Below are 27,177 nucleotides of genomic sequence, written 5' to 3' on the forward strand. Positions count from 1 at the left end.
CTATTTTCAGTAGAAGATAGAAAGAAAAAAATTAAGATGATTCCTTAAAAAGAAAGAATATTTATCTCAAATATGATTTTAGATTAATAGGAATCTTTCATTTGTTAATTGAGGCAGGCAGGGAAACGAATGTTGTTTTCTTGTTGCATGGAGTGAGTGGTACATATTGATATAAAGATTAGCGGAAACATAAGTGTGAGACCAATACAGCTTTCACAAAAGGGCATATGCTCTTCCCACCATTTTGTCTTCCCCAGATTCTTGGTACACTATTAAAAAAAAAAAAATTATCATAATTATTTTGAATCATATAATATGTCTTATTCCTCAAATATTATTCTACATATATCTGTTGACAAGTGAGGAGTACATACAGTGACATGAGGCTTTATTGTTTATTGCGCAATGGCTGATGTAAATGTAAATCTGGAATCCGGATCCTCACCCCGAGTGCTATCCCGACGGGTTCCTGACCACACAAAATAGTGGGGCCCACAGATGAAATTTTAATTTTTTTTCTTGTTTTTTTCAAAATGTGTTTTTCACTATGGACCCCACTGTTTTATGTGGTCGGGAACCCGTCGGGTTTGTGCTCCCCGTGGGGGGAGCTGATCCGGACTCGTAAATCTGAATCATCTGATAGTGGGCCAAGTCTTTTTTCAGGGCCCACCCTATATACATGGTCGTGTTTAATTATTGTGTCTTAGTCCGGGCCTGGCCCATGCCCAGGCCCAGGAAACTTTCCCATTTTATGGGCTACAGCTTCTAACTCTTTCCTTTTTTACTTTTCTGGTTTGTCAGACGTGTTTGCACATGGAATTAGAAATGTTCGATATCTAGACTTTCATTTAGTAGATTTTAATTTTCTTGGAAGGATTGTTTAGTCTGTAATAATCAATACTTTTTAGTGAAAAATTTGTAAATTCGACTCTCCTTAATAGTTTTCACCCCCTAATGTAAAGCTACCAATTCTAAAACAAAGGAAAAAATTTCTTCGGAACTAGTGACAAAATACCGAGGTATATCTATATATGAAAAAAACCTACCCAAATAATATAGTTGTCTGCCTAAAGGAAAATCATGATTATTCATAAAGATTGAAATTTTCTTCAACCCGAAAAAGAAATATCTTCACCAACCTTTCTGGACCACACAGTCCCCGGGGTACAAAGGGTCTGTAAAGGACCACATATTAGTCTGTTCACAAATAAAATTTACTCTACTTTCAGTTACAGCCAGTTGTTTTATTTTATTTTGTATTTTTTGTGGGATCCAAGGCTGGAGTTTTGTTTCAGGGAAACCAGTTATCAAAATGTGTTTCTCCAACATTGAAGGTTCACAATGCTGATTCAAGTTGTCTATAAAGGTGAGATCATGTAATATTACAATGATATTTATGTTTCTAAACATGAGTTTTGTTTGCAGGAAAAATTGAGATATATTATTTAACAGAACAAACTTGTTTAAAAAGAATTTATAAATTTCCCTTCGAGAAAAAAAAATTTTCCCCAAAAGATTCATTTATGCCATTTCTACACTATTTAAAACTTCTGAAGAAAAATGATATATTAGATGTAAGGTATGATCCAGCAGTGCCAATTCACTCATTCTAAAAAACATATGGAAGTTTGTCAACAGGACATGGAATGGCAAAATCCTATTCATTAACAAGAAAGAACATTACAACGCCGGCCACAACATCCGTACATGAAGCCCACCTTGTCCTCCCCCCCCCCCCCCTTCCCAAAATAAAATAAAATAAAATAATAATGATAAATAAATAAAAATAAAAAAGAAGAGGAAGAAAAAAAATCATTTACATTTACTTAAAAGAAGATTGTTTCATTTACATATAAGAAAAATAATTTAATTTACATTTAACTCAGAAGAAAATAACAGAGCAGCGTGGGACATCCTCAACCGAAAGCTTGCAATCATCCAAGCTGATGCTATTGCTTTGGAGATAAAATGTAACATGCCATCAGACTTGATAAGAAGACTAACCTTAACTTAGAGACTCGTCCAGTGAATCATACATGTCGAGACATGCTCTGCAAACTCTTCGATGAGAGTCCACTTAATTGTTAAACCTTCAATTGGTAAATATGTCTCCTTCCAAAGGTTTTCCACAGACATTGTCATTCTATTGCTTCAGTGCTTGTCAAACTACTGTCAGCATAAGATCCCAATAAATTGCTCTAGGGCTCCACTGAGTTCAGAATCTAGTCAGGCTTGGTGTACTCAAGAAGCATATGTGGTGACCTGTATATCTTCACAAGTGTCCAGTAAAGAACCTCCTCAACTTCAAGTTCGCCCTCTGCTCTTGCAGCGTAGATATCCTCACAGATTGCTAGCAATCTAAGAGTGTCAAACATAAATGAAATTATTAGAGAGAAAGAAGGTGCAGGCCTTAGCAATGCATTCTCAAGCGCCTTCTGTTTCCCTCCCCCACCAGATTACTCTTCGCTGGTTTTTTTGTCCTTTTTTTTTTGGAGGGGGGGGGGGGTGGTTTGGAGGGGAAGGGTTGAGGTGGGAAGAACATAATTAATTAATTCAGATTTTTAACTTATATGTCCTATTTTAAGTTAAATAATAAAAGACAAAGGTTAAAGAAAGTAGAAGGTAGTGTACCTCTCACAGGAAGGGAGATTTTCAAACGGTATTCTCATCCGCAGGTTAGAGCATTGAATCCTGATGAACCGACCAACTGCTAGCACAAAGGTAATGTAGAGACCCCATATACTGAACTTGCTAAGAGTTTCACCAAGAATACCCTCTGCAGAAGTAGAGACAGTTGAAAGTGAAACCAAAAGAAATGTAAACCAAAATGATGTCAGCTTGTAGAAGTAGAAACTGAAATGCTCCTTGGCAACTTACGTGGTGTTTCCTCAGAAACAATAACAGCCATTGGTCCTCTCAATCCCTCACATACATTCAACTCGGACATACTGATATCATGGAAGGACCACCATTTAGGACTCCCACTGTTCATTAAAAGATCGCCACTGACTGAGTCATTAATCTGTATGATATTAATAGTTAGTGGTGTGTCCAACACAACATAATCATAATATTAAAGGAAGCCTATTGGATGGCCAGAAAAGGAGATGAGCTAAGTCATGGTATCTGTATTTGTATAAGGAAAATGAGATATTTTTACAGAATAACACCTGTTCTAAAAACCGTACTTCTCCAGAACCAGTAACACGGAAAAATCTTGGGTAAGCATTATATATCCTGAAGCTGTCAGTCACACCATCTAGTACTTCCTTGATTTCTGATGGTTTTGGAAGATTCTCATTTGTAACGCTAAATTCATACTTCACAACTTCCTTCCCTTTTGGTCTATCCCTGGTAAATACCCAGGAAAATGTAATATTCACGTATGTGTCAAGTGATTGAACAAATTTGGCCTGAACCACAGGGGGAACAAGCCACAAGGTGCTTGCATCACCTTGGCAGCAGATCAGTTGGATGTCATTCACGTCATATGAATCCAGATAACCCTGCTGATCCAGGTTAACAACATAATCTTGGTTGTCCCATGGAAGTGTTTCACAAAGGGTCGTTTGGTACAAGGTCAATCTTCCACCAGCTGTCTTAATGTCAATCTGAACACTTGCATCTTTAATAGGGTTTGCAATATTTGTTGGGTTACCACTGCTGTACATCTGCAAATAAAATAGAACAGCTCTTATCCATTAAAGTGTACCCCATTATCCACTTATGTGTATATAATAGAAGATGTCTCACACACATGTAAAAAAAAAAAGAATTGCCAGACATTAGCAAGAACTTTATTTAATCCTTGTCAGATGGTTTAAAGTAAAAGGGTTCCAGTTTTTATCAGATTCAGTTCTCCACTCTATATACATAGAGATTGTGGGGGTATGGAGTAATGACTTGTGTTGATCCTCTCATAGTCTTTATATTTATAATAATATAAGGAACATTCTAGAATAAGTTCACCTTAATGAAAAAACTAACCCTGAACCCATATTACAACACCCCTCCTCAAGTTGGTGCATAAATTTCAGACATGCCCATCTTGCCAATGATAGATCTAGAACTCTTATTATTAATTACCCAAGTGAGAATATCAGCTAATTGATCACTTGACTGAGTAAAGAGAATACAAGTTAATGACTCCTTGCACTAACTTCTCTGGATGAAATGCTAATCCACCTCAATGTGCTTGTTTGATTATGCAGGACTAGATTATGTGCAACACTTATTGCTGATTTCTGTCACAGAATTGGTGCATAGGCACTTCACTACCTACAAATAAATCTTGAAGGAGTCTCTTGAGCCACAGAAGTTCACATATCCCATGGGCCATTGCGCAAAATTCAGCTTCAGCACTAGTTTGTGCAACAACAGCCTGCTTCTTGCCATGCCAAGTTACTACATTGCCTCAAGAAAACATACAATAGCCTACATAGATCTCCTGTCATCAGGATTTCCTACCGAGTCAGCATCACTGAATGCCTCACCTTGTATAGCTGTAAAAGTACCTTCTCATATTTTAGCATACTTATTGCTTTCTATACTTTTGTGTATCTTTGGGTGCATTTGTTTTGTCCATGCTTTAAAGCCTGGAATTGAAAAACTCTCTCTCATGCTACCAAATGTAATTCTCTTGGGCACTCTCGCACATAGAAAGCTGACTGGTGCCTTTTTTGAGGATACACCATATTACTCTCCTTCCAAAGATTTCTCCAGTGTTTTTCCTGTCAACCAGGTTGTAGCCCATGTGAGCGGACTAGGAGTCAGGGTCACTGCTGGTATAGAGGAAGAGGCAGCACCTGAGCCCCCTCCAGTGCCTTATGACATTACAGCCTTGTACAAGTTCTTCCTGATCAGCTGACTAATTTTGCGGATTCACCAGACTTGCCAGTCGCTCTTCGTAAAGGTACTCCTTCATGCACATCAAAACCTTTTCTGCTCATTCAAATGCTAAATATATCTCTACTTCACATCTACCTTATATGCATAAGTCCTTTCTCACTTCCTTATCTACTGCTACCATTCCTAAAGCTCTTCATAAGGCACTAGTGCATTCTGGGTGGAAAGCTGTGAAGGCCATTGAGATGGACCAATGTAAACCCAGGTTTAGGGTTTGCTTCAAGGACCTTCAAATAGGGTTGCAGCAACTAAATAGGGTTTAGGGTGAGCTTAGGGTTTCAGTTAGGGCTGAAATTGGGACTAGGGCTGCTGGTTCTGTGGCCTTTAAGGGCTATTTGATGGTTTACTGTAGTTCAGAACTGAACTAAGAAGAAAGGGATGGGAATCGGGAGTTTCAGAATTTTCTGGTAATTTCGAAATTTTTACAACTCTTCAACGAAGAAGATGAAGTGCAGAAAATTCCAAACTCAGAAAAGAGGGGCTGGTTAGGGAAAAGGAGGTTAGGACTGGCTTCTACAGGCTACTGCCACTCTAGAGAGAGTAGTAAGGAGGGTTTGGGTTTGGGGTTGGGAATCAGCAAATCCTAAGTGGGTTAGGACTTACTGTCGCAGGGAAGAAGAAGGGTTGTAGGAAATTCTGGTTTTAGGGAAAGCGGGTTATTTGGGAAGGGAGCTGTAAGGGAACATTCTAAGGCCTGGTGTGACTCTAGGGAAGGGAACTGGGGTCTCAAGGGGCTGGGGGAAGTAGGGGAGGTGAGGGAAGGTTGCGGACAAAAGAGGGAGGGCTGGGATGGAGTGGGGATGCTTCTCTGACTTACCAGAAGACTTGAAGATGCTTGATTACTTGAAGGAGTGCTGCTGGAATGCTTTGAAGAACATGAACTTGCTGCTGGAGTTTCTAAACTTGAGAATTACTCTCCAGCCCAGGCCATAAGGGTTTCCTTCCCCACAGCCCAAGCCTCTCTTTATTCAAATCAACCAATCTACTTTCTTCAGAATTAAAGAGGCTATTTATAGCCTAAATACAAGACACTTTGACTCAATTGGGATTCCTTATTTGATAAGGATCCCACTGTTGAACTAACTCTTGAATTTGGACTCTAACTAAAAAGGAATTGGACTTAGGGTGGGTTTCCTATATAGTTTAGGATACCATCACCTTACGTAGGCTCTTACTTTATTAAAACTCTAAAAAAAAAAAGGAAATTACTACGAGATTGCAACTCTTAGATTGGATTCTTTTACAAACACTTATTTTAAAAAAATTAGGGACTTAACTAAAATAGAACTACTTTAAGATAAGGTTCCCTAAAATTAAGGAACCCTTTTTTAACAACTCAATGCTAACTTTAATGGACTTTAACTCCTGACTATTAACTTAAATATAAAAATGAATATAGATCCCTAACATTGGGATCATGGGGAGTAAAATAAGACCCATACTGGGAGCCAAAAGGGGGCTTGGAAAATGACCAAGATACCTCTTGGGTATTCGGCCAGCTTTAGGTGCACCTTTTGGGGTCTAATTTTTTGTCCAATTTTGGGGGGTACAACCCAAGATACATCGTGGACGCTTTGTTATCTAGACAAACTTGGTCTCTACTGGACTTACTTCTTGGTAAAAATCTTGTTTGGTGTTGCTAGATTCATATCATCAAATATCTTTTTGAGGGGTCCATCTAATGCCTTAAAGTCTTAAAGCACAGTTGGGCTATATGTAGACATATGGCGAGGACTACCTTGAGAAATTCTCCCCTATGGCTGGATTAAATTTCATTGGGTTCATCATTTCCTTGGCAGTCAATTTATATTGGCCACCCTACCAACTAGATGTCAAAAATGCTTCCCTACATGGTGATCTTCAAGAAGAGGTGTATATGGAGCAACCCTCGGGATTTGATGCTTATGGTAAGACATTAGGCAAGGTGCATAAACTTCACAAAGCAATTTATGGGCTAAACCGTTAGAGCTTAGTTTGACCAGTTTTTAGTTCTATCATCACTTAATCGGATTCTGTTAATGTTATGCTAATCATTCTATTTCTGTTCGTCGCATTGACAAGGATCTTAAGTAGCAATTCTTGTTGCGTATGTTGATATCATTATTCCTGGCAATGATATTAGAAGTATAGCTGAAGTAAAAACCTATCTTCACCAGCATTTTCACACTAAGGACTTGGGTCATCTCCAGTGTTTCTTGGGTATTGAAGTGCTTCGCATAAGAAGGGAACTAACTTGTCTCAATGGATTTATGTCGTTGATCTGTTGACTGATACTGGGTTACTTGCTGCTAAACCAATATAGACACCAATGGGACCTCATCAAAAGTTCAGTACTACTGAAAGTGTAGACTTTGATGATGCTAATTGAAATAGCAGTTAGCAGGAAAGCTGAACTATCTCACTATAAGAAGGCCTGAAATATCTTTTGCAATGGAATTGGTTAGCCATTTTAGGTAGTCTCCCAAGAAAATTCCAATGGAAGCTAGCATCCTTCATTATCTTAAGCAGCTCTAGGCAATGGGCTTTTCTATCATCCTTATCAAGACACTGAAATTATAGGATATTAGATGCTGATTGGGTAGGAGCTGATGGCAACAAACAATCAACCACTGGATATTGCCCTTCGTGGGAGGAAATCTTGTCACTTAGTAGAGCAAGAAACAGACTATTGTGGGAGCGTAATCTTCGGAGATGGACTTCTAAATCCCACTCTAAAGATATGATTTGGAATGCTGATAGAGCCCTGGGATCACAGTATTATGCTATATTGGGAGAGGAATGATTTGCTGAATATTTGGCGAACAACAGTTAGGGAAAGAAATCAGATCTGGTCCTAAGGAGGTTGCTGAATAAATAATGATTTGCATGATATTGCAGAATATTTACTATTGAATAAGAGGGATTTGGGGACAGAGAGAATATTGTGAATGATTTGCAGAATATTGCAGAATATTTACTACTGAATGAGAGAGATTTGGGAAGATTAGGGGTTATAAATAGGGTAAGATGTGAGTAGTAGTTAAGGATTCTTTATGTGAGATTTTGGGCAGCCGTAGGCTGAGGGGCAGCAATGTGCTGTGGGGGTGACTAGCACCATTGTAACTAGTTTATCATTGTTCTTCGTTATTCTATCAATTAAATAATATCAGTTTTGCATTTGATTCATGGGTTCTTATCAAATGCCATCTATTTTGATGTTCCTTCTAAACTTGTAGCTTCTCCCCACCCCCAGATTGATGATACCCCAAGGAACAGGCTTATTGTTGTCTCCTGAGGCCTTAACTCTTCTTTCCGGTCTTCCTCCTAAAGATCGTTTTTATTTGTTCCTCTTTCATTAATTATATTATTTATTCATCCAAAAAAAAAAAAAAAAAAAGAAACAAACTATTGTTTCTCGTTCTAAGTGTCAAAGTTGAATATAGAGATATGTCTCAAACCTCTTCTGAATTACTGTGGCTAAAATCCTTTCTCCTTGAGTTGAAAATTTCAGTCGATCCACCCACAAAAATGTTTTGGTGGCAATCAGGCTGCAGTCCACATTGCCAGTAATCTTGTGTTTCATGAATGCACCAAGCACATTGAGATTGACTGTCATTTTGTTTGTCCTCAAGAAGAGGATTGTCACACTGTATGTTCCTTCCTCAAATCAACTTGGTGACTTGTTGACCAAACCTTTATTTAGTCATACACTCATACTTTCAACAGTGGCTGTTGCAAGCTAGGCATGGGTGATTTATATGCTTTAGCTTGAGGGGGAGAGTGTTAAAACAGTAGCCATGTAAGGGTACATGACCCAGTGTACCTCCATGGTACACAAGGTCATGTAAACTTTAGTAGTTTAAGTGGTGTTTTCCCTTTTTTACCCTTGGATACTTGAGTCTAAGTATCCTATCACAGGCTCTATATTGTGAAATATTCTGTTCTGATTTATTTCCTTATTATTTAATATTTTGGGTCAGAAAACTTTTCCTAATTCCAGCTCTTATAAATAAAGCTTCTTTTTTTTGTGGGGGGGGGGGGGGGGGGAGTTTCTACTGCAGCTTGCACAATTCTCCCTCCACCTCTTTTCCTTCTATTATCCATCTCTTCCCCTCTTGCTCCTCCCCTTTTCAGGTCCTGGTTTCACAACTGTTCCCCTTTACAGTTACTATGATTCATTATTTGTCAACGTATTGTCATGGCATAGCTGTATATAGTGCATCCTTCAAAATCCTTTTTCGAATTCCTATGATATTTTGTTGATTTTGATCTTGCTAAAATTGTCAAAACTTACCATAATATTTTCCTCTAGATAACAAGTATAAAGAGCATGGCTTTGAGGGGTTGGGTCATGAATGGAAGAATCCCGCACCATTGATGAACCCCAGTGCCCCACCCATTTATTGTTTGTTAGGATTTCAAAGATGTTCTGTTTACTTCCAAAGAATATGGAATAACTTATTAAACAATTTTATTTATAAATGTAATGCTTTGTTTCATTTAATTGATATTTATAAATATGTTTATAAGTACTCTAGATAGTTCGGGTTTAATCTATGTATTTTATAGGTTTACCATTTTGTCTCAGCTAGATTTGCTACCTAAATGAAAATAATTCTTCGATTGATCAACAGCATTACTTCCCATATTAGAGGCAGGGGGTCAACGATTCAAATGAAGATACAAGGTACCCTTCTAGGTCTTCAAATCTGTACCCAAAAGGTATAAGGAACATCTCCATCAGCTCTGATTCAAAGTTGGCAACTGGTATAACCAATGATGATACTCAAGGGCCATGGGGGATTTAGGCAACAAAGGAAAGAATCAAGCAGGTAGCATTCCCTTATTAGAGGCAGGGGGTTAACTATACAAATGGAGATACAAGGTACCCTTCTAGGTCTTCAAATCTGTACCCAAAAGGTAGAAGGAACATCTCCATCAGCTCTGATTCAAAGTTTGCGACCAATATAACCAATGGTGATACTAAAGGGCCATGGGGGATTTAGGCAACAAAAGAAAGAATCAAGCAGGTACCAAGTGGCAACTATGCTACATGATAGGAATTTAAGCATGTTTGGAGAGAGAAAAACCAACTGGTAGATTACATGATGGCGATACAGGTGGGGCAAAATCAATTGCAATGGGAACCGCAAGATTTTTTTGGAGAACTTGAAGACCTAATTCAGAAGTAAGCAAAAGGAAATGTTTATTACAGAATGTAATTGGGCTTGTTTTGTAGTTTGGGATAATGGTTAGGAAGGAATGCCTTCCTAGGTTCTTCTCCTTAGGAGAAGGTCAATTTCTGTAGAATTCTTTCTTACTACCAAGCCCACTTATCAAAAAGGGAAGAAAAAAAAACAAGAAGAAGAGAGGAAATATAATTTAATTTAAGCTTTCACGAAGACCTCCTTCAATTTCCTTCAAGATTCATGTTAAAATATGTAACATGAAGGTAATCTGTCTTTCGACTAAGTGTTTTTGTTTTTATAGTTTACTTTATTTAGGCTGCGAGTAAGATTAGATTGGAATGATTCTCAGGACATCTTTCCTTAGTGGGTTTCAGATTATGTAAATACTCTGAGAATATATCAGAATATAACTTTCCTTATTTTGTAATATTCTGGGAGATCACCCCAGATCTATGAATAAAGTAACTAAGGAGAGTTGAAGCATCTTGTGCAACTCTCCCTCTTCCCAATTCTCTGCACCTCTTCCTTCTCTTCTTCAATCTTTCTACTATTGGCTGGTTATAGAATTTAGACTTCCAACATGGTGTTGGAGCAGGTTTAATCAGCACTTGTTTCTCTTTGTGATTGCCAGTTTGAGAGTCGTTTAAAGCTTCTAATTTGAAGAAAGAATTCCTATCTACTGCTATATGCTATGTTCTTTGTTGTTCAAGTACTACACCTTCTTTTAAACAAGTCATGAAGCTTTGAAGACTTGAAGTCTGGTTACATGAAGAACATGTCTGCTATTCCATATACCTGAATATCCTGCCAACAATTTGTTTTCTGGGCAGCACTCTCCAGAATTTCATGAAGCTTTTGTCTTGAACCATTGATCCAGTCGATGTTCATGATATTTTGGGGGTTTACTTTCAGCCGAACCAGATTGAAGAAGAAGTGAGTTGTTATAGTTGTTTAAATTTGTTACTAAAAGAGAAAGATCTCTGACAAGATTGAGCATGGCTGTTCTTCTGCTGGAAAAAGTTTGGTTCTTTCCTCTTGCTGCCAGTACATTGATTATGGTAGCTATTTGCTATCTATTGATCGTCCAGGGCTGTTGCTTTATTGGTCTCCTTATGGATGTAGGAGACAACTGCAGCAAGGTTTCCTTATTTTATCTTTTATTTTCTAGTTTTCCCTCTCGTTACATTCTTCTTCTTCTTCTTCTTCTTCTTCTTCTTCCTTTTGATTATCTTTACTACTCTTGAGTTTAGAGGTTGAAGACAATGGGATCCTCCTACTGCCATAGTTTCTATTTTGTTGGGTGTGTCACTTTCAAGAAGTTAAGCTGTCTCGATTTGACTTTCCTTTTTTCCCTCTTTTCATGGTTAGTTGATTTCCTGGTTGAGGTTTGACAAAATAACAAGTTTTGCTTTATTTGGTTTCCTTATTACTTCCAAATCTGTTTTCCATTATTACTCCATTCAACCACCTCTCTTTCCTTGATTAATGCTCTACCTATTGCCCCTTTTTCATCCTTAGTCGTCTTTCTTTCTTTATTTAACATTGATCATGCTTATGTCATGCTTATTGTCTCTCTTTGTTTAGATTCCTTTTTATTTCGGTTGTTTTTTATTTGGAAAGAAAAAGAGAGAAGAGGCTCACATTATGACTTTTCACTCTACTTTGCCATTATTTTGCATAGTTGATCCCTCTTTGTGGCCAGAATTTACAGAATTGCCATTGGGATTATTTTGCATGGTGGATCCCTCTTTGTGGTTAGAATTTACAGAATTGTCATTGGGCTTATATGTTAACCATTTTATATGGTGGACTCCTATTACATCAGCTCAAGAATCCAATTTTTTGAAGATCAGCACTAGTGCGGCCATTATTTTTTATCATGAAAGGTGCATTGGTAATTATTCGAATTTGGTTGTAGTGCTATTTTTTGTTATTATTTTGTCTAGTCCACACGTAATGCTACACTTGAGAGGGAGATTGTAGCAATTCAATATCTACGCAAGCTTTGTTGAAGAATATTATTCTCCTAAAATGGTATTCTACAACAATATCTACCTATTGGATCTGTAGTACTCTATACTACCTTTTACTACCTACTTGGTTTGCAATAATCCACATTACCTTTTCACAACCAACTTGGTCCGTAGTAACCCATACTACCCTTACCTACCTACTTGGTCCGTAGTAACCCATACTGGCTTTTATCCACCTACTTGGTTTGCAATAACCCATACTGTCTTTTACCTACCTACTTGGTTTGAAACTACCCATATTGTCCTTTACCTTACTTGGCTTGCAGTAACCCATATTGTCTTTTACCTACCCATACATTTAACTAGTACTTGCTTTGTGAAGAACTTATATGCAACATTGGAGATGTACGTTTTACCTACTTATGTGGACAATGGAACTACACATTTTCATTGTTTGGTTCATTTGACATTAAGATTTTTTTTCTTAAAAGTTGTTGTTGATTATCTCCTAGGTGTTTAGTGGTGTTATCTTGTGCAAAAGAGTGATGAAGTTTTATATATATATATATATATATATATATATATATATAAATTCTTGTTATTCCAAGCTGGAGCCTTTGACTTGTATGCTCTAGCTTTAGGGAGAGCATTAAAATATGTACCATGACGGGTAATCTATCTTTCTACTAAGTGCTCTTTCTTTTATAGTTCACTTAGGCTGTGATAGGGCCTTGGGGTACAGTATTATGCTACATTGAGGAGAGAGAGGGGAGATTAGGGTTGATTAGGGGTTATAAATAGGGGGAAGATGTGAGTAGTGGTTAAAAATTATTTATGTAAGTGTTTGGGCAGCCATAGGCTGAGGGGCAGCAATGTGCTGTGGGGGCGACTGGCACCATTGTAACCAGTTTGTCATTGTTCTTCATTATTCTATCAATTAAATAATATTAGTTTTGCATTCGATTTGTGGGTTCTTAATAGGCTGCAAGTAAGATTAGATTAGAATGATTCCGAGAACATCTTTCCTTATTTGGTTTTAGATTATGTAAATATTTTGAGAATATATTAGAACATATTTATAACTTTCCTTGTTTTGTAATATTCTGGGAGATCATCCTAGATCTATAAATAAAGTAACTTAGGGAGAGCTAGAGCATCTTGCGCAACTCTCCCTCTTCCCAATTCTCTTCACTTCTTCCTTCTCGTCTCTTGCTTTCTCTTCTTTGATCTTTCTACCATTGGCCAGTCACAGAGTTCACACTTCTAACATGGTATTAGAGCATGTTTGATTAGAATTCCCCTTCTTTTGCTTCTTCTTTAACCTTCTTCTTCTCCATCTCGTGGTCTATTCAACCTTCTTGTCTCTCTTCCCTACTTTTCTTCTCCCCCCTGAGATTTTTCTATCCCTTTTATTTATTCATCCCTACTTTTGCTGTCCCCTAATTTCTTTTTTTAGTGACTGTAATCAAAACATGCTGCAATAAACAGTCAAATCCTTTTTTTTTGTGAGGCCGATCATGAGGCGGACTTTTCTATGGAACTCGAGCACGAGCTTCCCCCCCCCCCTTCAAGTGAAGGAGAATTAATGCAAGACAACCATCGAGGAACCTATTCGAACCACCATTGAAGGCCACCTCAAAACGTGAAAAAGGGAGACGAAAATACGGATTTTTGTTCGCCCCTATGCGGATATCCTCCGCACAGGCATAATATTATAACACCTGGCGCATAGAAAAATGAATTGCTAGATGGACGGATAGTTTGGTAATTAGACTTATTAAGTTTAAAATCTTCTTAAAATTACAAAAACTAAACCTGATTGAGAAATTTACAAAAAGTGGGCTCATCTTTGGTGACGAGTTCATCCTCTCCGTCCCGGTTGCCTTTGATGCTTCAGTTATTTTCAGCAGTGGCCTTCTCAGTGGTACCTTGACGCCTTATATTCTGCCGGCAAGAAGCTTTGAATCTTTTCGTTGTTATGACAAAATACTGACTACACAGAGTCTCTCCACGTATCAGCAAAGTCTTTAATAAAATCGCTATTGTTCTTCAATTAAGGAGGTTGTTTATCCAATAATCATTATTGGATTCAGATTTTCACTTCTGATGTAATTGCACCTCCTGTTTTATTTATGTTTTTGGACTTCATAGAACTAATTTGGAGGGAAATTTATAACCCCTTTTTTTATGTTGCTCTTCTTCGTGTTCATGCTCTTGGCAGAATGGAGGCTAACATCCCAATTTAAATTATCCAATGACTAGTTTGAGTTGCCACTTTGTAGAAACTCTGGCTTGGACAATAATGCCCATATGAAGAGAAGTTCTGTAGAACTCATAGCTTTTGTAGAAACATCTGTTCTTCTCTCTTTTCTCCCCTCTGAGGAGATTGATTATCAACTCTTGATGCTGACGAAGAAAATGAAAGGAACTTCGATTTTCATGAAGGGTCATTTAACAAAGAAGGCAACAAGGTACGAAGAGGATGAACCCGTTCACCACCAGAAATGAGAAAACCAGGTAACAGGGGTTAGGGTTCCTTAGCAGCCCTCTTTCTTTAAATTTTGATTCAATCAAGGGTTAGTTTTTGTAATTCTAGGAAACTTTTAAACTTAGTAACTTTAATTACCAAACTACCCGTCCTCCAACCATTTAATTTTTCGTGCGCCAGACGTGCCTGCGAGGAGGATATCCGTGCAGGCACAAACAAAAATCCCCAAAATACTGTTCATAACACTGTATACGTGAACAGTATCACAGCCCATTATTTGGCATATTGAGAATATTTCATAGAGGATTTGTGGGGCCCAAAATCAGATAGCATGAAGATTTTATTCTTAGGAGATTTATGACCTTAGTTTAGTCTCTAATTTTAATTACTTCCTATTTCCATAATATTGAATTATCACTAATTACTAGGATATTAGTTTCTATTTTCAATCTACTAAGTTTCTATTTCTTGTAAAGCTTTAGCCAAGTTATAAATAGGCCCTTACCACATTGCAACAAAAAAGAAGACCTTTGGATAATAGAAAAAAATGGTTTGAAGCTTTAGCTTTGTGCATTGCAACCCCCTCTTACTCTCTCCTCTTTTCTTTTCCTTTTTATGAGTGTTCTTTTCCTTCTTCTCCTTCTTCCCGTTATTCAAGTTTGATTCTTCTCAGATTTCCCCTTCTTTCTCTTCTTCTTTAACCTTCTTTCTTCCCTATTCCTCCCCTCATTAGAAAGAGGAAAGAAAAGAGAAAGATCAAGAAAAAGTGCCCAAGAATTTTTCAATATCCACAAAAAACCTCCAATACCTAACCGCTAGCTTCCTTGATCACCCTAGGATAAATCCAGGTATCACTAAACACACCCCATACTTCATTGTTACAACCAAGGTATGACATTTTGACGAAACTTTGGGTCACCAAAACCCTGAAACTTTGGCAAAATTTCACCGACATTTGCAAATGTTTTGGTGGAATTTCGGCCCCCAATTTCAGGTGGTATTTAGGGACATTTTGGGTTGGTTTTTAGTGTCTAGCCTAATTTGAGGCCAATAAACATATTGGGAGTGTTAATTTTTCCTAAAACCTAACATAAATTGGTGTTCTTGATAGACACATGCTTAGCTGTATGTAGGCAAAACTAGAAGTTTGGGACAAGAATTTTAACCAATGTAACCATGAATATTATACAAGATAACACTAAGATTTTCATTAAAATGCTACAACACAAGCAACTAGTAGAATTCAATATACAAGATGTGTTGGGTTGGATCCATCCCTTGGGTGATGGAGGAGTACTTTGAATACGGGACATAAGCAATGCCATGACATGATATGGATAAAGTTATCCATATAGTTTGTCACTGGCATAACTAGTTGTGCTGGTCCTAAAGGATATCCAAAGATAGAGTCATAATGATGCATCCGATCCATCTCCATACTCATGGAAACATGCTACTACAATCAGAAAATGAACCACCATATGCTCCACTATATCCATATCCATCACCATAGGCCCAATATGCCCTTGGAATTTTCAAACTTTCATTGGAGTTTTTGAGATTTCAGTGAAATTTCCAAAATCTTCCCGAAATTTTGGCAAATTACTGCCGAAATTTCACTGAAATCTGAGACTTTCTGTTTCCGCCCCATGTTTCATGTCGCCAAGTAGCAACACAGTGAAATTTCACCCAGTTTAGGCGACATTTCATTGATATTTTGAAATTTCACTCAGTTTAGGTGACATTTCATTGATATTTCCTACCATACAACCCATAGTGATTTAGGAATCCCAAAACCAGCCCAAAAGAATTTGTTAAAACCCCAACATTCCCCAAAACCAACCCATACCAAATTTACCCATCTCAAACTATCTCAAACCATACCCATATAGACCCAAATACACCCCCATCCCTTCACCTACCAAACTTAGGGCATCCCACACCTCTCAACAAAACCTTAAACCTATCCCACATTTCTCTGGTAACCAAATTCTACAACCCATTAGATTTTTTCAATCCCCATCTTTACCCAAAACCCAAATTAACAATTTCGTCCATCCCATTCCTAGATTTGTTAATTAATTTGCTGGTCTCCAGAGGAAAGGATTATTGGCTAACCTTAATTCTAAGGAGACAATCTCAAAAACCTAACGCTAGAATTTGGTTACACCACACACACCAACTATCCATATCACCAAAGTTTATTCCTAAATTAATTTTTTCGGATGTCTTGTTCATATTAGATCCTGATTTATTGACTCCTAGTTAACCTCTTTAAATGTAGGACTACATCAGGAACCATAGTTTGTTTTCATGTTATTACCAACTAGGGCTTCATAGAGTATATATGGAAGTATAGGTTGCTATGAAACATGAATAAAATCCTCTATGAGGCCATCAAAAGAGATTGCAGAGGAAGAACCAAAGAACTACTTAAAAGACCTTTGAAACCAGATAGCGACAGAGAATCTTAGAATGAGTCACACAGCTATAACTCATAAGAAGGGAGGAAGGAAGGAAGGAAGGGAGAGAGAGACAGAGAGAGGGCAGAGGCTGCTAGAGCCACAAAAGGCTTTAGAATGATTATCATCGTGGCTTAGGCCCAGTACGTAAGATTAGAAAACCTTCGTTGAGTGAAATTACAAATAGAGACAAACTAAGCAAATACTAATGACCAAATACAAAATAACTCTCACAACTTAACAATGACTTCCCTTAAATGTACACTTCAACCATAATAAAAAAGTAGGATACCTGTCTATTAGGTTCACTATTTAACAAAAATATATGCAACTGCAGACTTAATAGGAAGACAGTACAACTTTGTAAGGTTTCTTGAGAAGTTATTCTTTAAGGTTGGAGTTTATGATTCACCAAGCATCAATTATCAGCACACAACCGTTAACAACATAAAAGCGTTTGATTTTGAAATGTGGAGTAAAAACTAATGTAAAAAGTTTCTTTTTCTTCTTGACACCTTGCTTTGTACAGTTCTTACAGACTCTGGTGGTATTATTTCTGGTTCCTGAACAAATCTCCTGATATTTAGCAAACTACTTTTATGAAAGATTACATTTGAAAAATATTAAGCTTTAAAGTTCTTACCAGCATAGGTGCCCAAATAACACAAATTAAAATAAAGAACAGACATATCCCACTGCAGAATTTAGTCATTTTCGTTTGCTTCTGTCCTTGTTGATGTCTAGCTCTATTCAAATCCACATCACATTTGACAAGATACAAGCTTGAATGTATATCCTCCAACTGGGGAAAATAAATAGATATCAGGCCTCAAAATAAATATTCACATAAAACAACCATTTTATGATAAGATAGTCAATTAGACAACGTAGGTTTTATTAGATTACAATCAAAAGTAAAAGTAATATACCAAGTTATTAATCTATGGGCTACGTGGTTTTTTGGATTCCAGAAATATTATTTTGGACATTGGCTTTGAAGCTCAACCACTGGCACACACAAGATAGAGACAAAATGCACACTTATCAACCACTATATGTTCTTAATAAAGAGGCAATTTGAAAAAAATAGATGAAAATATTGCAAAAGATACAACAACAATAAGCATTTTCCCAACTAAATGGGGTCGGCTACATGGATTCTTGCCATCCAATCAGTTTTGTTTGAGGTCAATGCTAGATTCAAGGCCCAAGCTATGCATATCCTTTCTCACCGCGTCTCTTTAGGTTATCTTAGTTCTGCCCCTAGCTTTCCTAGTTCCTTCAATTTGGATTATATCACTTCTCCGTACAGGGGCATTTAAAGGCCTCTGCTGAACATGACCATGCCACCTCAAATGACTTTCTCATAGCTTATCACTTATAAAAGCAACTCCCAAATCACCTCTAATATGATCATTCCTTATCTTATTCTTCTTATTTTTGCCACTCATCCATCTTAGCATTCCTCATTTCTGCTACACGGAGTTTATCTACATGATTAACAGCCCAACACTTTGCACCATATATCATAGCTGGTCAAACGACGGTCCTATAGAATTTTCCTTTAAACTTTAATTGAATGCGTCGATTACAGAAGACCCTGGATGCACCTCTCTACTTCATCCACCTTATTTTGATTCTTTGGGAAACATCATCTTCTGTATCACCTCTTTTATTTACAATTGAACCAAGGAACCTAAAACCTACCAAAAGAGATATTACCCACTTCTAACAAGAATCATGTGGAGTAAACCGACTTCCAACTTGGGCACAATAATTCAAACAAAAACCGAATATAAAATGAAAGGAGTCGTCCAGAAGCTTAGGTGGCTCAGGTAACTGCAGATTTATTCTTTGGAATTGTCACACAACTTAAGAGGCAAGTCATTCGCTTGTCAGCCTATGGAACAACAAATATCACCAGCAGGAATTATTACCAAGGGCTAATAAATAAGCATTTCCCGGCTCCAAATATTTTCATCTTTCAAATGATAAGGTCCATTAGTGTGTTATATCATCTCCCATGGGCTATGGATGGTCCAAGAGAACCACAGGTGTTGATCCAAAATAAGCAAAGGTTAAATTTTTTTTCTGCCACAATACAACATCCAGCCGAATCACAAATACATTTTTATTGAGTCTGGACCTGGGAAAGATTTAATTATCTGCGGGGCTGACAAATGCATCCATAAAAAATATTACATCCCATGGCTGCTGACCTTTGTGCAAATACAGTATCCAAAAATGAGCAGAAATTTACATATGCTGCTTGAGTGCACAGATGCCAGGAAACAGAGTGGTTCATCCTTTCTATCATTTGTTATGTGATATGTTTTGTGCTGTGGAGTATATATTCTAAAGCAACATAACGTTTCATTCTTGTGGTCAAATATTGCGATAAGACTGAACTTTAGACAAGATTATCAATATGGATTTTCAAGAAAATAAAAAAAGTCAAATAATGATCCCCGTTGTAGGATTTTATCAAACCATGAATTTTTTTTTTAATTAAATGAATTTCTGGGTCTTTTTTTTTTTTGGGGGGGGGGGGTGCATGGGAGGGGGAGGGAGCCTTACGAGCATAGTATTAAATCTTGTTTCAAAAGACCATTTCAGCCATGTTATGATTTTCAAGATATCAAAATTTCACTGGAACATTGTAATGTTTTTTTTTTTTTGAAATTTGCTTTGCCTTTTAGGGGTGCAACAGGCAAGATGCCAAAACAACAGAAAGATTTTTTTTCATTTTAAAGTACGATCTCATCTCAGTCATATGAAATGAGTTCTGTTAGTCAAGGCCAAGCTGGGAATTGATGGTATCCTGACTTGAGGGGAGGGTTGGGATAACATATACGGAATTTTTGGAAGATTTATGCAATGCATATCCATAAGAAGTCAAGATAATTAGTCCTTTCACAAGGGGGAAATGTAGGCAGTGGACCGAAAACCCCATCAAACCTACCAAAAGATTTGTGATAATCAGATGTGGTAATGACACATTAATGACAACTTTAGTAGCAGGCTAGCAGCAACATAGGATATATAAAGATATATAGTTTGAACACAGAAAAATAAGAATGTAATAGCTCACCTTCAGCCAGTCATACATTGTCAGAGATGTGGTTGTGCATGACCAATCAAGTACACATCGCAACTCATATAGGAAGGGCAGGGCACGGTAGAGTCGAAAGCCCAAGTAATAAACTTGAGAAACTTTACTTGTCAAGAACTGCTGATATAAAGTGCTTTTATGAGCAATTCCATACCGGATTTGTATGGCCTGCAGTGCCAGAGAAACTGCCTTTGTGAGATAAATAGCACGAAGTGCTAATCCTCCAGCACGTCGGTGTAAAGGCTCCATGTACCAAGCATACTCTGTGACCGAGTATGTAAAGAGCACAAGGTTGAAAAGATAGAATATAACTTTTCCAGTTGCAAATGAACAGAGGTAGATAATGCGATCAAGCACAATCAAGAAAAACAGAATCTGCAAGAAGAAACCAAATTATTCGATTATGGAACCTAGACAAGTTGAAGAAGTCATGATCCATGCACAGAACAAACTCAAACAATTGTTACAACAACTGGTCAATGAAATTAGGTGATGTTTGAATCACTAAATGTTCACAAATGTAAAAAATTTACTAATAACACTAGTAAATGAACAATGCAAGCATTCAGAAAGTACATAGAATCGAGCTCCTTTTACTTAGCCCAGTAACCTCGTCTTGCAAATTCCAATACTGTTAAGGCCCAGAAGTAAAGTCTGACTTAGCACAACCATGATAAGTCTGTTGCATTCTCCAGCTACTTATAGGAACTATATTAATGTCACACCAAATTCAAAATAATACAGTACAGAAACTCAAATCGATTGACAAAAAGAGAGATTTACCATCAAGATAAAGACAAACTCTTTTGGGAATTGATCGTCAAGCTGATACACCTCGAGAAATTGGCTGTTATTTTTTATGACAGAATGATAGAATATGGCAACCAAAAAGAAGACAGTCAAATCTGCACCAAATATGTAGGCATAGAGATCAATTTCTCTTTTTCCACCCCCAATCACAGAAACTATAGGGTAAGGAAATCCTATCCCTTCAACAAACCCTCGACGATTAGCTGCATCTATTTCCTTTGCTACATCGGATGCAGGAGTTAGAGATTTATACCACTCCTTCGGGTGGCACTCTGTCAAAGGGGAAGCATATACCACCTCGAAAACAGCCAGGGCCACATCTGGATTTTCTTGACTTCTTTCAATGCTTTGGACACGAACCCTGCTTGCAGAATGGCGAATATCTGGATTTGTTTCCTGGCATCTTTCACTATAAACATCCTTCAGCAACTTATTTATGCATGATTCAACCTTCTCTGGTTGAATGCCATCCTCCGGCCATGGTTTAACTTCCATTGAAAGCTGCACGAAGTAAGGAGGAGACTCTGCTCCTTGTGTTAGTGATTTCCAATATCTACAGAAACTTCTTATGATCATTCTCGTGACATTTTTTACTGGTAATAGTAATTGTTGAACTCTCCCCTTCCAGCCAGAAATCAAAAGAAACTCCCCCTGGTAAAGAATTCTCTTCTTAAAGGATTCCAATTCTGTAACCGACACCCATTCACCATCTTTTGCAGTTATTGAGCTCTGTAGAAGGGTAAATAAGTAGACCAAAAACAGAGGCCATGTGCTGACAACAAAAGACGACTTAATTTTTTCAGAGGGAAATCCTAATTCCAGCAATAGGTCCCACTGGATGGTCAACCCACAATGTTGAATGATAATTTGATAGAGGTACTGGAGTAAGATATAGAATTCTGTGTAGATCAGCATAATAACCCAGAAAATGTAACTTGGGTCAGTACTTATGCATAGTGCATATAAGAAAAGAGCTGCAAGGTAGACCATTGAAAGAATGCTGAAGTTCCAGAGGAATACAACAATAAAGCAACAGTAACACACAAGATCATTATTGGAACGAATCTGGGACCATATGTAGCGGAAGATTCTTCCTATTTGCAGGCTCGCAGCTTCAGTCGTTGTCTTCTCACTTCCAGATTGCATAGAAATTGTTCGGACCAAATGTTCGTGCCTCACACTCTGGCTCTCTATCTCATCATACAGACTATCCTCTGCAGAGGAATAGTGATCATTAGAATCTGAATCTTCAATGTTCAAGAAACTCACAAGGTTGGTCACTGCCTGATTTCCCAATGATTGTACCTGAGAAACACCGTCACCAATGAGCTGTACTGCAGATTTTAATGGGTTGTCCTTTGCTTGGCCTTTTCCATTCTCTCTTCCACCCAACTCAAAAAATGCACTACTAGCACCCTTCTCTTCAAGTTCAATGATTTCACAAGGAGGAGAATCCATTGAATTCTGAGTAAACTCAGACACCAAAAGACTTTCACTTTTTACACTTCTAGGAGAATCATGCATTTCAAAATGGAATAATGAATCTGTACTAGTATGCAAATCCTGCTTCTTCACGATACTCTCTTCATTATCTGGGGTTGCACTTCCTCTATTTGAACTTAGAGAACTAGTTTTCCTTCTTCTGAGGCCTTCATTTAAGGGATGTGTATTGTCATAATTAGTGGAGTTCATGTTTTGAAGCTGGATTTGTAGGTTAAGCATCTCAGACTTCATCTTTTCCACTTGCAAGTTGCGTTGACGTTTTTGCTCCTCACATTTACGAATATGCTGCAATTGTGCAGTCTTCCATGCTGCTTTCTTCTCCTGTTCACGGACTAAGGCTCCAATCTGCTCAGCTTCAAGGTATCTTGAAACATAATCAAACTCCTGGGAAGAAAACATGTATGATTGCAATGCTACCAGCATAAATATGACAATTTCAACCAGTGCAGATCTTGAAGTTATTTGAAAGACATAGCCACATTTGTAAAATCCAATGACCTCATATATGTAATCAACTGTTTCGCACTTGCCAGCACTGAAATCTCCTAAAAAAGGAGATTGATATGCCAGAGAAAGAACAATAAGAGAAAAATTGTACATTCTCAAGAACTTGAAGATTTTATTTCTCTTCTTCAGTATTTCAAGTCTCAATCGGAAAAAGAAGAGAGCAAAACCGAGATATCCAAGGTGCAAAATGTCATACTGAAGAGTTCCTGTCACCAGAATTAGAGCAAGAACAAGATCCAACAAATGACAGTAGCAGTAAAGCCTCAGATAGTCTAGAAATGTCCACAGGCTTTTAGTTTCAAATGATAGATCGCTCCAAAGAGAAGCATTACTACGTTGAGATACCATTTGATGGTATGTCTGTGATCCCGAGAAACCAGATAAATGATCAGAACGAAGTTTGAAACATGCAAGCATAAAAACCCCATAATAGCTGACAAGCATTTGCGGATCATCAACAACAATTCCTACGAAAAAAATATCAGATGAGATAATGTCAAAATATTTGGGGAAGAGGGCGGGAAAATCCTGACAATCAGACCAGTGGAATGGGGAAGTGAATTAAGCCCTGAATAAATATTGAACCCAGATGTCTCTGATGATTAAACAAGAATTGAACATGGTACTATGAATATGTTAAATAGGTCTAAATATGACCCAATCTCACCTACCTACCTACCACTTTAATGTAATCTCATCAAGATAAACATCCACTCAATCCATACGTCAAGGAAATATATACCAAAATAGGTTACCGGTTCAAGGTTTTTCTTATTCAAAATATTTGTAACCTGACTTCTAGGCCTTTTAGTATAACACCTTTTAATCTTCAATGAGGGAGAAATTTGTCATTTCACATGTATGCTCAAAATACATTCAAAACAATAACATGTTTTGATGATGATGTAATGATATATCACTTCTCAAAAAAAAAATTTGGAAACCCTTTTTTTATCTGTAACTTAGTGAACATCTATGAATAAGAGGTGGGGCAATCAAAAGGAGGTGTCAAATACTAAATACAGCTATAGAGGTATCATTTAGATAGGCACTTTTTAGATTCAATTATCTGCTGCTGTTGTGAGGATCCAGTCCAATTAAGGTTGACATTATAAATTTGATGTTCTGAATCAAAGACTGTACACGAAAAAGGAAGTACTAATTGCATGTTAGTATAGTTGTATGACAAAGAGAGAAACATACCTAGCCAACAGTCTTTGCAATAGTTGAAATAAACACTCGAGCTGCTGCTGCAGCAGTCATGACAACGGATCTTTTCCTCGTTGGGAACATGTCCATTTGAAGACACCAAATTTTTCCACACAGCGAAGTACTCAAGAGTCAGAATTGCAGCAAATGACAAAACAAACATGGGCCATAACTTCCGGATAATGCGCCTGTCCAAAAGGACACAAGCTGCCAGGGATGCAATATATAAAATAGATATGGCATTCAATACAGCAAAGCTTGCAAGAAGTAAAGCAATCATGTTAATCTCAAGCCCAAAGAGGTTGAATAAATTTTCTATCCAAAACTTCAAATATATTTGCAGGGTAACCTTCTGCATGTCAAACCTCTCCTTTCTCAGAAAAAGAATCCTCTTCTTATTCCACTTGTAACTTTCTCTAGAACTTCCCCAGGTACATTCAAATGAATATTTTCCTAGGCTACTGCCTTGCGGTTCTGTTTTAAAGGACACAGGAGCAGACCTTTGATGCATAACAGAGCTGAAAGATGGCCATGATTTGCTAGTTGTAGCTCTTTGTTTCATAGGTAAAAAGCCAGTACGTGATGATGGTTTACTTTCCTCTGAATGTACAGAAATGCAGGTTGGTTTGTCTTCTTTTGAGACAAAAAGTGGGCAAGGCTCTTCCCCTTTCCCTGTATTGACAAAAGCACTTGGCATCTTTTCCAACCAATGGAAGACATTGTACTGAAGTGCACAAGCGACTATAACAAGAACTTCCCCCCTCAATCCTGATTCCAGACCCCAAAATCCAGGCTTAAAGAGCTGAAAACCAATAAAAAAGGATAAAGAAAAATGCCTTTGACCAGGAAACATCTCAGCCAGTTTACCCCACATCTGGAAAAGATATTCAACTAGTACCAAGAGTCCAGCATAAACTAAAAATAATTTGGATGGAACCCTAGAATCTTTACGTAAAGTTGAACAGATGATCAGGCCAAGAAGGTAGAGAAAGCCAAATGCACTGATGGGAGATAATGATGCATAGAACAAGGAAAGATATAAGATCTTATCACCGTGCCAAATTAACAATCTTCTGAAAAAACTGAGGGCTCCATGTTCCAACTGATGGGCATCATCTACTCTGTTGTACACGCTTTGTCTCCTTTCATAGCTATAAAGTTGCATGACAACCAAAACAGCCAGGGATTCCCAAATGTTCTCCAATAATGAGGCTTCCGGGTTGTAGCCCATGTCAGGGTAAAGGTTAATCATTCCAGATAACCATGTCTCAAAGCTGGAGAAAATGCTCAAGCTATAGATGAAGATAAACACTATAAGCGAATACACTTTAAGGGGAAACCATAGGCGCTTTCTTGTCTTCTCCACAAGTTGTCTCCCAATGATCCAGAATACAAGAAAGAAAAGGTATCCGAAAGATATATAATTAGGTTCTACCAGATATACTGCAATGAGAATGGTAAGGAATGCTATGTAGGTTCCACATGACCGGTATACAGACTGAAACTTCTGCCCCATTCTGCTGAGATAAGTTGCTATCCTTCTCTCTGAAAGCACACACAAGTATGTGAGTGAAGCTACCAAAAAATCAAAACAGGAAAAGAAATAAAAAAATAAAAAATAAAAAGGTTGAAAAAGAGTATCATGAAATGTCAATAGAAGTTTGTGCCTATCACTCTCAGTACTGAAAACATTTAATCACTAGGTTCTCAGAGCCAGAGGAACACATTTTAAACCTGTTAAAACTGTTGAAGTATACGTAAATTTGGAGTTTACTGTTCACGTGAACAGTGTTTTTACTGTTCACGTGAACAGTATAAACAGCTTTTACTGTTCACGTGAACAGTATTTTGCTGTTGTTTTGATTATATTTTCTATTTCTAATGTGGGAATCTTGCTACATAAGTTTTGGGAGTTTTTTAGAAAGCATAGTTTCTATTTTGGCGGTAGTTTCTATTTTCAGAACTTTCTATTTTAGGAGTTAGGAAGTTACTAAAGCTGTAATATTTTGTTTCCTTCTTCTAGAGGACAATTACTTGTCTCTCAAGTTGTATTAGATTCATTAGAAGCTATAAATAAAAGTGCTCTGTGATTCTAGACTCTTTAGCTAAGAATCACAGGTCTTTTCTACTAGTTCTTCATCTCTCTTCTCTTCTTCTTCTTCTTCTTCTCTCTTTTCTTTGTTCAAGTTCAACTGCTATTTTGATTGTTTAAAGCTTGTTTTCTAACAAAAACCAATCTGGGGATTAACTGTAATTCAAATCAATATAATCAATCAACTGAACCAATTAGGAGGATTCCTTGATGAGAGTCTCATTACATGGACAACCATTTCCGTAAGTCCTACAGCTGTGTTACAATCAATTATTAAATTAAACCTTCCCATTAATTGAGACCCAACCTTCCACAATTTCTTTAAAAGAAAAGGGAAAACACAGGAAAGGCCCAATCCAATACAGATCAAGAAAGAAGACTTATACAATAGAAGAAAGATAAAGACCGTCCAGCGCTGACATATAGAGTGGTTTGCCAGCTACTTAAAAAACTCTCTGGTGATAGTCACTTTGAATAACCTGTGGAAGAAATGGCCAGCCTTGGCATCACCAAGAACATATTCAAGTTGACCAATATCCCAACACCTACCAAGTAGGGTGAGTATTCCCAGAAGCCTCCCAACTAACGGGAACTCCAAGCAACTGTAGTTTATGAGTCACCTTACATCATCAAGCAACATGATGCCCTGTACATGGAGAAACTCTAATCCTGGTTGGGTTCCTCCCCCCCCCCCCCCCCAAAAAAAAAAAATCAAACAAAAGCCAAAGATAGACATTAGTCTCTCTATGTTTGTTTCTGAAAATATCTCCCATCCCAAACGATCAAAGACCCCTCAGCAAACAATTCATCATATGTAACTTAATGGGTTTCCAAGGAGGAAGCAAGGCTCATTGTTGTCTCCCCTGGGGTCTCAGCTCCATATTCCGGCCCCCTACTTAGAGGCTGTTTCTGCCCCCCCCCCCCTCTTGTATCATTCTTTGTATCTTT

General features: G+C 37.6%; 1 protein-coding gene across 1 annotated transcript in view; it reads right to left on the reverse strand.

Annotated features, from left to right (window-relative positions):
• Positions 1-1,799: 1,799 nt before the first annotated feature.
• LOC149010543 (piezo-type mechanosensitive ion channel homolog) overlaps positions 1,800-27,177 on the reverse strand; it is a 70,437-nt gene continuing 45,059 nt past the window's right edge. The window contains exons 14-21 of the mRNA XM_089161559.1: positions 24,132-25,682; positions 20,892-23,395; positions 20,088-20,483; positions 17,640-17,798; positions 3,171-3,671; positions 2,878-3,022; positions 2,632-2,776; positions 1,800-2,358 (exon numbers count right to left, since the gene is read on the reverse strand). Of these exons, the coding sequence (XP_089017685.1) occupies positions 2,223-2,358; positions 2,632-2,776; positions 2,878-3,022; positions 3,171-3,671; positions 17,640-17,798; positions 20,088-20,483; positions 20,892-23,395; positions 24,132-25,682 (5,537 nt within the window). The 3' untranslated portion in view covers positions 1,800-2,222. The remainder of the gene's footprint in view (positions 2,359-2,631; positions 2,777-2,877; positions 3,023-3,170; positions 3,672-17,639; positions 17,799-20,087; positions 20,484-20,891; positions 23,396-24,131; positions 25,683-27,177) is intronic.

Source organism: Hakea prostrata, chromosome 7, assembly GCF_041222555.1.
Source record: "Hakea prostrata isolate BN-2017 chromosome 7, UWA_Hpros_2, whole genome shotgun sequence".
NCBI lineage: Eukaryota > Viridiplantae > Streptophyta > Magnoliopsida > Proteales > Proteaceae > Hakea > Hakea prostrata.